We start from the raw sequence: 14593 nt of genomic DNA on the forward strand, positions 1-14593 counted from the left end.
GAATAATCTTTGTTCCAGCAAGGTAGACATGACTCAGTAGGTTTTGAAGCACCCAACTCAGTCCACCCAACTTGTGATTAGAATTTGAAACAACATCATTATTCATTTTCCAGTAGGACACTACAGGAGGATGTTACCCCTATTGGGAAATGGATTATGGACAGAGTTTTTGCTATGTTTTTGCCATTTGACTCCTCATACCTAAGATTGTGACTTTTTTTTTTTTTTCTTTGCAAGAGCACTACTTGACTAATAAATTTAGTAACATGTGAAGAAGGGAAGATGACAATGGGATATACTTTCATTGTCAATTGATTGCGAGTCAAAAATCTTTTTATTCGATAAAGATTGTGAGGTTTCTTGGGGCTGCTAATTTAATCAATGTAGATGTAGGACACAAGTTGGGGAAGAAAAGGGAGAGAGAATTTTTTTAAAAAAAGACCATTTCCTGGGATTGAAACTTAGGGACAAGATAATTAGAATCAAATTAATTTTAGGGATCTTTTCATATATAGTAAAATGGCCAACCTATTTTTAAATATAGCAAAATGACAAAATGACAAAATGAAAATAAAATAAAATAGTACAAACGTGGATTGCACGTGGTATGTAATTAAGAAGTAATTTACAAATTAGAACAAAAGTTTCAACTTCACTTCATCGGATCATGTAAAATAGGACGAACCATATCAGGTTCTCCATTCCAAAACTAACTTATTTTCTTTAATTGACTTCATATACAATTTCATTTTCATATAATAGGCATTCAAACTAATAAAAAAATTTCAATACAAACATTTAGTCCAATTTACAAACTGGATGGATGATGAAGATTGAATTGAACTTGTGTTTGCATGGTTTGAACTTAAGCTGAAGGTTCCTGCTAGCTGCTGCAAACAAGATTCTCAGAGTTCCTTCTTTAAACATGTAATACTCCACCTTTTGATGCTGTTTTTATATCAATCAAACAAAATATATCATACTGCTACAGAAGGGAAGTCCACAAAATTACTTGCATCTTCTTGCTAGAGGGGGATCCAGCCCTGCAATTTCAGCCATTACAGAGTAAGATAAACCAAACTATAAAATAAACCAAGTAATTCGAGTTACTTAGACCCTCTCCCTTGGTCTCAAGCTCTAATTCACTCAGCAAAATATTGTCTTACCTTCCTCATTCCCTTAACCTTTATTTATAACCAAACTCCATAATGGACTCTCCTAACTAATTACATACTCTTCATATCCTAATAACACCCTAATATCATTCTTATTAGATGTCTACCAGCATAGAAGAATCAATCTTGGATCTAAGAGAGATTACGAAAAATGGAGACTGAGGCAGGCGAGGAAGAAATGAGGCAGAAATAGAAATCAAGAGATCCGAGTGAAAGGGAAAAAGAAAGAAACGTTATCAATAAGGTAGAAGAGATCCAAGTGAATGAAAAGGAAAAAAAGAATGACAGTCTCAATGAGGTAGAAAAGATCTGAGTGAATGGAAAGGGAAATAAGAACGATGCGCTATAGAAATATAAAATAACCTATTTATGAAACTTCTTGCTCTCTGGTTGGAAATAAAGAAAATTCAAAGTTTGAATTTGATATTTTAAATAATAATAATAATAATCAAAGGGATATCGATCACCTTAATTTTGCCCGTCTCTGTGCCACAGAGAACCATGTCATTGGCTGTAAGCAAACATGTTATCTTACTACCAGCTGTAACTCTCCCCACTTTGTGTTGTGCCTTTCTCAACCATATCTACTTTTTCAAGAAGGAACTGATGACAACTATGATCATAACATAGAGATTACACATAATTCTTTACGAGAATACACATTGAAGATTACCTGAATGCTGTTCACTGAAGATTTACAGATTATGTACACGAAATCTTCAACGACACTCATTGCTTGCACAATGTCTCCTTTACCAGTTATAATATTAATTTCGGGCTTTTCGTGTCTTCTCCAGTTCTGCATTTATTTCTACTATTAATGGAAGTTTATGGTACAATTATTCTGGCTACGGTAATGGTTCTACCTGAAATAATGAGCCTTGAACCATTGAGCTAGCACTAAAAAGCCAGTCCTTATACACGGCAAGTGAGTTGATAGCCTTCTGGTGCATCAGCATCCAACTTTTAGAAGGTGGCTTGATCTCTTGTTCCCATTTGTTTGTCACAGAAAACTCCTAGTGACAACAGTTTTTCTTTAGAGGTCATTTATGATTTATGGAGTTCTCTGGAAAAAGAAAAGGGAGGAATAAAAGAACTAACTTGTATGCTGGAATCGGTGCAGCCTGCATAAACCCTTGCTTGAACCACCTTAATGCACTTCAAATTCTTACTCTTGAAAAGAACTTTTGTTGTTCTTGATGCATCGATCACCTATTGCAGAATACTATGTACAGTTAAAAATAAGAAATTCCAAAACCAGCATAAGTTTCTCCAATATTTAGTTTCAGACATTGTTCTATTTATGTTTGCTGATATTTTGGATAAACGCAGTAAAGGGTGCGCAGATAATACTTGCATCCACTTCCTTAATAATAATACTGCAAATTAAGTGATGACATTATCATCACCTTCAACCCATGGCCATGTGTAATTGCAAAGATCATCTGTCCATATGCCCCTAAATGTTGGATTTGTTCCTTGGACTCTATCACTTCAATGCACTCCAATCTTCCCTGGATCATTTTCCAAACCTGTACAAACAAGAAACAGCTTAATTCAACCTTCTACGGTCCATCCACATTAAGGTAAATGTCATGGTTACATACTCGAATAGTTTTATCGGAAGATCCGCTTAGAAGACTCTCCCCAGATTCAAAATGTGAAAAACATGTCACTGCTTTTCTGTGTTTCTTTATGTCCCATAGAAGTGATGCCGATTGTCCCTTGATGTTCCACACCTATAGATATGCATACAGGTCATGTTTTCAACTTCGTGTTGCGAAGGTGCAGACAGCAGTTTATAGCTGAAGGAAGTTCACGTTATTACTTTTAGTTTTCAACTTAGCCTTTACTGAAATGACATCTCCGATGTGTTTATTGAAACCCGCTCTTATTTTCCTCACCTTTATCGAACCATCAGAGTATCCACCGAAAAGAAGTCCTTTGTAGAAGATGAGGGCACATACAGCTCCACTGCTGTTGAAACCCAGCTCTAAAACTTGTGTGTGCACGCATGAAATTCTCTGTTCTTACAATTTGAAGGATGTTAGAAGGACAAAGAATGAGAATCTGTCAATGATGGTTTATACAAAATTATATTAAAACAATTATCAATTATTTATTAAATAGTTTTTCGATGGTGAAGCTGTTTTACTTACTGAATTATTGGGCATAAGATAATCTGCTACTTGATGCAACTCTTCTGCCATCCAAGTTATATGCGAAAGACGTCTTAGTGACTCACGAACTCCTTCAGAGAAACGAGTAAGCTTTTGCATCCCTATCCAATAATATTCATCAGGAATCAGTGGAACTCGCTTGACCATTGAGCATGTTATTTAAAAATTCTGTAGCATTGCAAGGACTGTACTGTCTTGACTATGGCAATCGAGCATACAACTTAGGAAACGTATTACCTTTTCCAGAGGTATAGTTAAAGATGCAGAGACATGCCAGAAGTCTTTCTTCAAGTTCTACTCCTGGATGCAAGAACAGCTCAATCCCACTGAGTAAAATCTCACAAGCAGAACATCTAATGCTACTTGGACTCTTTGCAATCTCACATCCAAGCCATGCAATTGCCGTCAAACAGTCCCTAGAAACCTTCTTTATATTGCTCTTCAACCCCTTTTCTAAAGCATGAAAGACAGACTCCCCAATATAGATGATGTTTCTGGCCATCAGACTGCACCATGAGTCCATGCCAGCATCCTACAAGTTGATTTAATGTTGTAAGGTCAAACAGTACAATGCAACGAATTATACGATTCTTGACGTTCACCTGCAAGCTTTGGTCTAACCAATTGAACGATTTGATCATGTTCTGATGATCAGAACTCAAACCAACTTTTTTAAGCAACCATGCAACTGTGTATGGCTCTCCTGTCCAAGAAAACGTTCCACCAATAGTTGACAATATAGATGCAGATAACAGCTGCATTGCAGAGGTTTCTTCGCATGCCACTGACCTGAGAAGGACCTGTACAGCCTCTTCTTTTAATAAGCTTGTTGTGGAGCAATTGTCCTGTAGATATACATTCTAGGTTTGTCAACTGAAAGTAAGTTAGATAAACCACACAATCAAAGAGAAATTTGTCAACACATAACACAACAGTGTCGTTTCATTGATGTTTCTCCATGGACTCATCTGTTAGGATCCCAATTGGAGCATGACAACACTGAAATTACATTGCAATATCACAGAAAAATTAGGAAAGTAATAGCCTTCAAGAGGACTGAGTTTCTCCAAGATAATTATCCCAAATTCAACCATCCACTCTAACCAACTTCCCAAGTAATTTACTTACAATTATGTGAAAATAAATCAATAACATTCCCAACACATCCCTGTTGGTAAATATTCGTTCAACAATGTTTTTGCAATGTTTTTCCTTATATTTAGACAACAAAATCAGGAAAAAAATTATTTTAAAAGTAGAACTAGGAAGCCTAGGAAGACGACGCTCAAATTTACAATACCAATTTCAAATTGAACACTTACCAGTACAAGTAATTGAATCAATAAATTTGCTGCCCAAAGTTGATATTCAGTTTCCAAGTGATTGACACAGAGCATTAGTATGTGAATAATGTCATTTTTCCCTTCATTCTTAATCCGTTGCAACAAGCTAATGGCAGAAGACCTAAACAAGAAAGTAAGAATTGTATTAAAAAAATGGCTTTCAGTTAAACAACTTAATTCAATATTAGGTTGCATAGAAAATAAAAGAAATTCATGCAAGTCTAAACCGGTCATCGTGAGATACTTTTTATTTCTTTTCATTTATTTCCTTTTGAGAAGAGTCGCTGTGAGATTTAGCCTTGTTCACTTCATAAAAAGAGGTTGCAGAACCCGTCTTGCAAGTGATCAATTTAATAAGTCTAGTGACCCTTATATATCATGAACCAACTAATAATGGAATTGTAATCTTAAAGATTTGAATCACACAATGGATTCTTTGCTTGCACAAATCAAAACAGATGTCTATTTCTTAATTGAGGATTTGAGGTAGTTCTAAAGGAGTACCAAAAATAGTAGACTGTGCAAAAATACAATTGGTGCATTTATTCATACCTAGGAACACGAAGGATTTCATTGAATACTTGAAGTGCGATATGTACTGCTTCCTTCTTATCACTTTGTAAGAGACAGAGAAACGGAGCCACTGAGATGAATTTTGATATATAGCCTCTGCACTCTCCATCGAGTTGCATGCATTTTACAAGAATACTGCCTAGAGACGCTAATCCTTCCACATTGTTGGTTCTTGCAACTTCAAGAAGCCCACAAAGTACACTTGGTGAGCTGATTTCTACCAAATGCATCTTATTCGTGTCCTCGTCAAATGCTGTTACCATTACTTCAATGATCATCATTGATGCTGCAGGAGGAGTCAGCACAAGTGATGGTGACCAAGCATTATAACATTTTGAGGTGCATATAATCTCCACCAATACAGGTAGAAGCTCTAAGGACTTGATTTCCCTTGGGGATGGACTAATGAGGTAGATAAGAATCGCAGCCTCATGAACATTATGTTTTAGAGCAGTTGCTAAATCACACAACTGTAAGCCCTTCTTCTTGATATCTTCTATAACTGAATTGTTTTCAGAAATTATAGTTGTGAGCAGAGAAACTGATGCCCTTATGACCTTTTCTTCTTTAGAAGTTGAAATGCCTGTCACCAATTGATCCATTATTAAATCCTTTAACATGGTGTATTGTACTCCCGTTTTGTTATTCAACATTTTGTAAACCGTTGAAACTTCCACAGCACACTCGTCATTGTAGTCTCCCAATCCTTCTGAGAAACATAATCTTGAGATCGCTTTCTCAACAAGTCCCAATATTTCACTCTTTGAATCTCTTCTGCTATTTGCATGATATAATTGCCCTTTAACACTAATCTGCTTACTAATCTGACAGGCTGAACCTTGACCGAGAGATAAAGGTAAAGCACTATCAAAACTCTGTAATTTGCATGGGTCTACAGACAATTCTTTTGGTTCACTTTCTTCGAGACAATTTTGGAAGACTTGAGGTTCTAAGTTTTTTTGTTTTAGGCTACGTGACTTGTAACCATTGAATTTGTTTGAAATGGATTTCATCATGTTTGATTTATTGTATTGTTCCTTAACCCTACTTAGAGAAGCACTGGACAAAGATATCAAACTCTGCTCTCCGTCAGTATTGGAGCAAGCATACTGCAGCTTCCTGTAAGGTCAGTGCAAAAAAGATTCAGAAATATGATGGAGATTTGGTATAAAATGACATTCGGGTATAATAAGCATAAGCATTCTTGACCGAACTGATAAAAGTTTTCTGGCATGTCTGCTCGGGCTGTTCTCTTAGAGTGATTAGTGTCGTTCATGCCTGCCTGGTAAATGGAAAAATTAGTAACATACTAACATCATAGAAGACACTTTATAAAAAATTTGATTTTGAACAATAAGGAGGAGGAGAAGGAGAAGAGAAAGAAAGAAAGAAAGAAAAGAAAAGAAAAAAAGTTAGTAGCGGTCGGGAGTTGGATGAACCTCAAGATCACTGTCACTTTCAGAATTGTTCATTGATGAGAATAATGAAGTTGGTGAACCGGGCTGGGAATCCTTCAACAGGTCTCCGATGCATTTGGTACTAGAATCTCTCCAGAATCCCCTTTCACTAAATTGACGTTCTGGGATAAAACCCAATTTTTTTGGGGAATTCGCTGTATCTTCACATTGTAGAAAATCCTGTGATGCCTTTCTTTTATCTTGAAATACATCAATATAATCAAGTGGTGGTAGAATGTCATACTGGATTCAGTTTTACAACAAGAGAAAAAAAGGAAGTGTTAATAATAATCTGACTCTAAGAAAGAACTAGGAAGGCCTGAGGATATGAAAGGCTTTTGTAAAACCATACTTAGCACGGGGGAACTTGAACTAGAATTATGAAGAGTGAAATAAAAACTGAAGAAAACTAATAGAATGAAACGAGAAAGGGGCTAGTAAATCTCCCAGAGAAGCCTTCAAAACTTACATGGGAAAGAGTTGGCCGCGGGAACCCACAATCAGTCGCCTCTGAAGCTTCAATCCTTGAAAACGTGCCATGCCTATTTGAAGCCAGGAATATATATTAGATCCGCTTTGAAATTTGTACACATGGTAATGCAACTTTTGCTAGTACTGATACAAGCAATGATAGACAACAATATGAAGAAACCTTCAGAAAAAGCCTAAATGAGAAAATATTGCATCACAAATTTCTTAGTATTCAACCGAACAAACGAGATAGACACCTTTTTTTTTTTTCAAAAAGAAAAACTATGAAATTACATTTTTTTGCAGCCACTCCTATGAACTGAGACCTATCATGTACCAATCCTTGGTATGGTAGAATTTTCTCTCTTGCATATCAAAATTCCAACTAAAAGTTTTCTACATAAACCTATGTGTGTTCTCGTTCCCACTACCATCATCTAGTCTCATTCTTTGTCTGCTTGAGGAGATTGATAAATTACAAATTGGGGTCAATATGAGCATAGTTCAACAGATAAAGTACCAATTGTTATCACTTGTCCCAAAGGATGATGATTCAACCCCTTCCCTTGCAACTGCTGAACGCAAAACAAGTTTCAAATTCAGAAACTGTTCTTTTGCTTATCGTTACAAACTTATAATCAATCCTGAACATGTAAATTATAGTTTACTTGATCATATAGAAAATTCCCATAGTATACCAGTGCTCAAAATCTTAAAGCCAATTAGGCTATCTGACCATGAGCATTCTTTATGTCATGCACCCAGTAAGAATTTCATAAAATGTAGTTAGCATCAAGTCAGCCGGTACGATGCTGCATAAAAGAGTATCGTTATGACACAGGCACTGAGCAAACTTCAGTAAACATGCTAATACTTTTGAGACCGATATTTACCGAGTCAGGCAAGATTTATATTCCTTAGAAATTTATTCCAGACTTACAAGGAATGTGATCCATCTTCAGAAGATAACATACTCCTGCTTCCTTGTTGCTGCCACTGATGAGTCTCTCCGTACGACATAACCTGATAATACATGAGCCAGTCCTTGTATTTTCGAGCTACCTGCCTTATAGTTGATTCACCATAATCACCCTCGCCAAATTCTACAAAAGAATTGGACCCCATACTTTTACAATTTTCTTGCCTCGAACATGTAGAAAAAGAAAGAAGAAGATTGTAGCAAAATCCTTGAGCAAACTCTGTGAGAACCAATCTTGGAGAAACCAGCAGAGATTGAAGGAAGTGCAGAGCAACCTGCCACTCATCCCCTTGAAGCTTCTTGACCAAAGAAAGATAGAAGTAAGAGCAGCAAACTAAATAACGATTTGCCATTCCTGAGGTCTCACCATCCTCATCAAGCAATGCTGGGACCTGAAGCATTTGTTCAGCAGTCTGAAGCCTAGTGGCCCTCGCTTCGGAGGTGCTTGTTTGAACTGCATCTTCAATGTACTCAATACCCCCGTAAAGATTTGAGATGATAGATTGTTCCAAGAATTCCAAAAACCCATGTCTCTGGTTTCTGAGTTTGGAGGTGCATCTCAATTTAACAGCAGTTCTAACCTCGGCATTGCTCAAGAATTCCTGAATATACTGGTTGATAGAAACAACAAGACCCCTAATGGAGTTCAGGTCCAGTCGCTCATTTTCACAAACAGATGGTGGGCATTGAGTGGGAGAAGAAGAAGAAGCAGTAAGCATGCAGCTTTTGGACATGGCGATCTCATGAAGAGCAGAATGCACTGAAACAATAAACAAGAGAGATGAAAATTTATCTCTGTTGCAGAGAATTGAAGGTCTGGAACAATTTCCCGTGACAATTCCAGCCAAAATCCAAAAGTTCTGAGTTGGGCCCTCAAAAACTTCCTTCCTGCTACAGACAAACTGTTGACCTTCGCTTCTATCATGGGTACATTTCCTGGTTTCTCTTGGATTCACTCGATCAATAAATTACCATTAGAATTTGGCACCATGTGATTGTGAATCTAAAACACTGTTCCAAATTCCAAATTCCAAATCATTTTTAGAACAACAAATGAAGAACACGAACCTTCCGTCCTGTGGGTGTTTATAATTAGCACTCAGCTGCTCGGTTTCCAAGAGAATCCAAGTCGCTCGCTTCTTGAGATTTTTGGCTTTTGTGTGTAATCTTCAACCATGGGACTGTTAATTTTTAGATTCTTGAACTCGAAACAGTACAATGGTAAAAGGGTAGAGTAGGAGGCATTGGGAAATGGTAAAGGTTGAAGCTGGGGTTCTTGTTTTTGGGGGATAAAAGACAGAGAGACTGAGCTTTGATAGCTAATCTCTCTACTGTTTTTTTGCTTGGATGTGTCCTTATTTGGCTGTCATGAAAAGGAGAATACATGAAACCAGCCTCGCTATCCTCTGCCTACATTGTCTTATTACCTCCATCTCTTTTTAAATTTTTGCATCACTAAATTGTATTTATATATTTTATGAATTGAAAATTCATGAGTATCAAGTTTGGACTAGTTTGGGATTTTGTTTTATTAGTATGACATTTTTTTAAATAAGGTAGTTTTTTAAAGGATGGATTTCAAATATAAGAAAATAAATTAAAATTTTTATAAATATAATATAATTTTACTATCTATATGCGATAAATTGCGATAGACTACGATGTGATACTTTTCTATTATTTATAAATATTTTCAGTATCTAAAATAATTTACGTTTTTGAAATGTTATAATATATATATGTGTGTATGATAGAGGATTTGATTAAAATTCAAGGTGTGTTTTTATTTTATTAATATTATAGTTCTAAAAATAAGGAACTTTTGGAAATGTTATGAAAAAGATATTAACATTTTCAATTAGATTAGGATATCATTTTTTTTTAATTTTAGGATGGAGTGTGAATTTGAATTTTGTCATTAATGAAAAGACGTTGATTATCATTGTGAATGTTGATGGTTCAACTTGATAAACTATATAAATTTATAGACTTTTTATTATTTTTTATTAAATAAAGATTTTTTAAACTTTCAATGAATGCAGTATTTTATATATAATAACCTAAGTGTACAATTTAAATAATTATGATGTCATAATTAATTAAACTACAAGTCTACAATACAAACAACACATTGTTTTGGACTTAATGTATGTCAAAACAAGGGTGAAATAGGAAGAAGATGTTATCCTAGATTTGAAATAAAGATTTGAGAATGACATTTTTAAATATTATATTAAATGTAGTGAAAAACGTTATGAGTGTCAAATAAAGTTTAATTGAGCCTTAAGGGGCATAATAATTTGTAGGCTAAATAAAGTTACTCTTACTCCTCAATTTTTAATGTGTGTATATTTTATCTTTGAAATTAATAGATTTTTGAAGTTTCGTGTTCAGATGATTCTGGAAAAATTGTTAAAATCACTCATGTCACATTTGAATCAATTAGAAACATGTCTTTAATCATCAAAATTAATTTAATATTTAATTTTATATTTTTAAATGCAAATTTCATTTTAACACACTTAATTTTGAATCATAAAAAACATGTTTCATTATGATTTTAACCATTTTAAAATCACTCCCAACACATGCTCTCAAACTTTTTAAAAATTACTTCATCTATTATATACAATTTTGAATTTTATATTTAATTGAATCATAAACTTTAAATGTTAAGATTGGTGAATTTTGATTTTTTAAAAAAAAAAAATCAAATCATAGGTACTTAGTTTGTAATTAATTTTATTACTATAACATCATGGTGTCAACCATGACTTAATTGATTGAGAGTAGTGATTTTAATCGTTTTCCTCTACATCTCATTGATGTAAGAACTAAAAAAAAAGGAAACTATATTTTTAGCCGTGGTATGTTTCTAAATTTTTAAAACTATTTTTGAAAATTTTAGATTGTGTTTAAAATATTATAGAGTAATTTCATTATTATTATTTTAAATATTAACGTGACATTTTAAATTAAAAAATATAGAAACATCGCATTTTGAAACTCTAGGATCCGAATGTACCTATAGTTGCAAACTGGACCTGAATGGCTAAATATTTTGTTTAGAGAAAAAAAAAAGTTAGATTGAAAATGGACGGTGGAGATTGGATCAGTGGATGGGCCCCACCGCATGTCACGGGAGCAAAATTATATGATATATTGTGTGTAGGTCCAATATTCCAAACTCACATGGAAAAGCCCCATTTTTGCCCCCACTTCCACCTCCTCTTTCTCTCTTTTCCACTTCAATCAAACCCTAACCACTCTATAATCCCCTTTAAACTTTAGTCCACTTCTATTGGTTGATGATAGATGATATTCGATATATTACAAGTTTAGTCTCTAAATTTTTAAATCAACGACGATACGTGAGAGATTGAACTCCCAACCTTTTAGGACGAAAGTCATGTCAATACCACTAAATCAAGCTCATTTGACAAGCTTCTAAGTTTATTAGTCTAAAAACTTTTTAAACTTTTACAAACGTCTAATGGGTCTACAGACTTTTTATTTTGTGTCTAACAAGTATAAATCTTTATGTGGTATGTGAATTTTATTTTACTTTCACAATATGATAGGGGTGCGGAATTCATTCAATATTTAATTTTTTAATTAGTTGATGGTATATGTCTTCACCAATTGAGTTGAAAATTGGTGTAAAATGTATTATTTAAAGACTACGCCAAAAAAAGAAATTAAATTAGTACATGATACACACTTAACAAGTGTCTATACATAGTAAATGAATCAACCATTAAGATTTATTAGACAAAATTGAATTTTTATGGAATTATAATTTTATAATAGTATGAAAACTATATAAGTATAATCTAAGTTTTTGAGAACTTTTTGTTTTTGTTTTTTATTTTTTTTAGTACAACAAATGGGAAAGAGAAATTTAAACCTCTAACCTCAAAAGAAGTGATATATGTCAATTATCGTTGAATTATGCTCACTTTGATAATTCATTATCACTATTTAAATTTTTTACATAATTTATGTCTAAAAGCTCATAAACAAAACCTGTAGGTCGTAGTATAACTTTTTACTTTATTTTTTTTAGTTCAACAATTTCAAAGATAGGGATTGAACCATGGAATTTTAAATGATGATTGACATCTTTATTTATTTAGACCCTGTTTGGTAACCTTTTGGTTTTTAGTTTTTGTTTTTTAAAATTTAGCATATTTCATCCACATTTCTTACAATGATTTGCATCATTCTTAAGTACAATGGTTGAATTCTTAGACAAATTCCAAAAACAAAAACAACTTTTTGAAAGCTACTTTTTTTAGTTGTAATGACTTCGCTCCCTAGGACTTAAACTAGGTAGTTACTATAGATATGCATGCATACAAATCAAATTGACATATTTTCATGACTTAGTAAAACCAAATAAGTAGCATAAAATAATTAACTTTATTAAAAACTAAATAATTGAAAATCATTTAACACCGTACCCTTAAAACCACGAAACAAAACTAGAAAAGTTCTAAAAAAAAGTTTAAAAGCACAAATACCAAAACTTCAAGTTCAAACAACTAAAAATTTTAAAACATTTCCTGAAAACATGAGGGGAAGCATATGACTGGTCCCAGTAGCTCGATCACGGATTCCACTTATCATTCGTCAACGTGTTCTTACCTTTACTTGAAAAAGAAACATTAGAAAGAATGAGTATAAAATACTTAGTAAGTAACCCCACTATCGAGGTCAGGCTAAGCATTTATGTCCTCTAGATGCCACTCTCTAATGGGACATTGATTAACCTCTACTTTACATGGCATGACCATCTAGTGGATAGTTGAACCCATCCTACCATAAGTGAGATGTACCCACAAACCTCTGGTGAATCCCGAAAGAAACACAAACCTTTGGTGAAATCCCGAAGGAGATTACTACCTCTAGTGAATCTCGAAGGAGATCACTACCTCTAGTGAATCTCGAAGGAGATCACCACCTCTGGTGAATTTTGAAGGAAACACAAACTTCTGGTGAATCCTGAAGAAAATACAAACCTCTGGTGAAATCCCAAAGGAGATCACCACCTCTGGTGAATCCCGAAGGAACACAAACCTCTAGTGAATCCCAAAGAAAACACAAACTTCTAGTGAAATCCTGTTGGAGATCACCACCTCTGGTAGATATCTAACTATGGGCAGGGGGTAACTATCACTATCATAAATAACATGCATCATAAACTAAAGTCCCATGATCACACAAATACATACCATCATGCTCAATATTCTTCTAGCAAATCATATAAAAAAAATTAATTCATGATTGCACTCATAATATGCTTCAAAACATCATTAAGATAAGCTTATTTAGCCACATATATCTTGATGCAAACAATCTTAGAATCTTTAAAATTATTCTTCAATTATCATCTGGCATAAGGCAGTTCCAGTAGCAAGATTACTTACCTCAAAATTTGATCATAAATTTTAATCTAAGTAATTAAACTCCCTAAAACCTTTAGAAAAACTGGAATCAACCTGAAATTGTGGCTTGGTCCAAAATCAGTTTCAAAACCAAATTTAATTGGCCAACCTAAACATTAATTAAAGTTGATAGCTTGTAGAAATACAAGCTATTGTAGCCTTTTACTTAGAATTATAAGGGTTAATGATAAGAGCATGCGTTGATATTGTTAAAAATTCATGAGGAATAATGAACTTGCATTGATCAGTGATGCGTGTTTAATGTGATGAAATAATGGTGTAGAATGCGATGGTGGAATATGTGTTGTGCATGCAAGTTTTCTCAACAAGATCAAATCCTACTGAGTTTCTTGGTAAGCCCAGGGTCGAACACAGGGACTAAGGAAACACTATACGATGGCAATTTTTTATTACTTTGCGGTAACGAATAAATCAATGTAATGGTTAGTGTGTTGTTTAAAGTATAAAGTTTATGCGGCAGAGTTGAGAACAAGGTTAATAATACGGAAGATGAGATGAGTATGCAGGGGAACGGGTTGAGAAGGGAACTTTCATTCTGGTCTTTAGTTCCAGTCGAATCGCGAGCTTTGCTTGACACTGCTAGCGAAGCTCTACGACAGAGCATTTCCATTATTTCAATTATAGAACCAACTGCTCTCTCTCTTTCCGGCTTAGCCTACCGCTCCGTGGGCAATGTATAGGAACTACGGCTATAGTTGATTGCTATTCATTGACTTACATTCATAATCTGTAACATCACATGCTCTCACTGTCAGCTTGTTCATGTTTGATACAGCTCCCAACAAAATAATCTCTGATGTAGTATCAGCAAGAGCCCTTTAGGCTCGCTCTATTCGAAGCTTTAGACAAAGGTGCTATTGAGATATTGGGTCCCATTGGTTATCAACCCTTAGAACTACAACTCGCTTTTTGATTTGTTTACTCAACTCGTAAAGTCAAACAAAAAG

The 14593-nt window shown here is 34.4% G+C and overlaps 1 protein-coding gene across 5 annotated transcripts; it reads right to left on the reverse strand.

The window, feature by feature from the left end:
- Positions 1 to 565: 565 nt before the first annotated feature.
- LOC120083252 (Transducin/WD40 repeat-like superfamily protein) lies at positions 566 to 9609 on the reverse strand. Of its 5 annotated transcripts, none has more exons than XR_005483392.2 (17): positions 8140 to 9609; positions 7198 to 7270; positions 6711 to 6971; positions 6486 to 6553; positions 5251 to 6390; positions 4678 to 4819; positions 3958 to 4200; positions 3593 to 3887; positions 3335 to 3456; positions 3080 to 3199; positions 2783 to 2914; positions 2585 to 2707; positions 2277 to 2387; positions 2042 to 2191; positions 1849 to 1974; positions 1643 to 1778; positions 566 to 1043 (listed from the first exon to the last, which is right to left on the reverse strand). XR_005483392.2 is itself a non-coding variant. In XM_039038928.2 (17 exons), the coding sequence occupies exons 1-17, from the start codon at positions 8910 to 8912 to the stop codon at positions 1026 to 1028; spliced, it is 4014 nt and encodes a 1337-aa protein (XP_038894856.1). In that variant the 5' UTR covers positions 8913 to 9609; the 3' UTR covers positions 566 to 1025. The 5 variants fall into 5 exon arrangements, 2 of the variants coding, with proteins under 2 accessions (XP_038894856.1, XP_038894872.1); XR_016528457.1 differs by having other exon boundaries at positions 1643 to 1759; positions 2783 to 2980; XR_016528447.1 differs by having other exon boundaries at positions 1643 to 1759; positions 3080 to 3245.
- Between the last annotated feature and the right edge of the window lie 4984 nt (positions 9610 to 14593).

The sequence above is a fragment of the Benincasa hispida genome, chromosome 1, assembly GCF_027475165.1.
Source record: "Benincasa hispida cultivar pf3 chromosome 1, pf3_genome.v1.1, whole genome shotgun sequence".
Classification (NCBI taxonomy): Eukaryota; Viridiplantae; Streptophyta; class Magnoliopsida; order Cucurbitales; family Cucurbitaceae; genus Benincasa; species Benincasa hispida.

Bases quoted from the DNA above. Each gene is read 5' to 3' on its own strand.
- LOC120083252 (XM_039038928.2), bottom strand. From the start codon at position 8,912: ATGTCCAAAAGCTGCATGCTTACTGCTTCTTCTTCTTCTCCCACTCAA. The intron at 4,201-4,677 runs GTAAGTGTTCAA...GTATATCTACAG, and splicing joins TGATTCAATTACTTGTACTG to GACAATTGCTCCACAACAAG. The intron at 1,975-2,041 runs GTAGAACCATTA...AAATAAATGCAG, and splicing joins TTCAAGGCTCATTATTTCAG to AACTGGAGAAGACACGAAAA.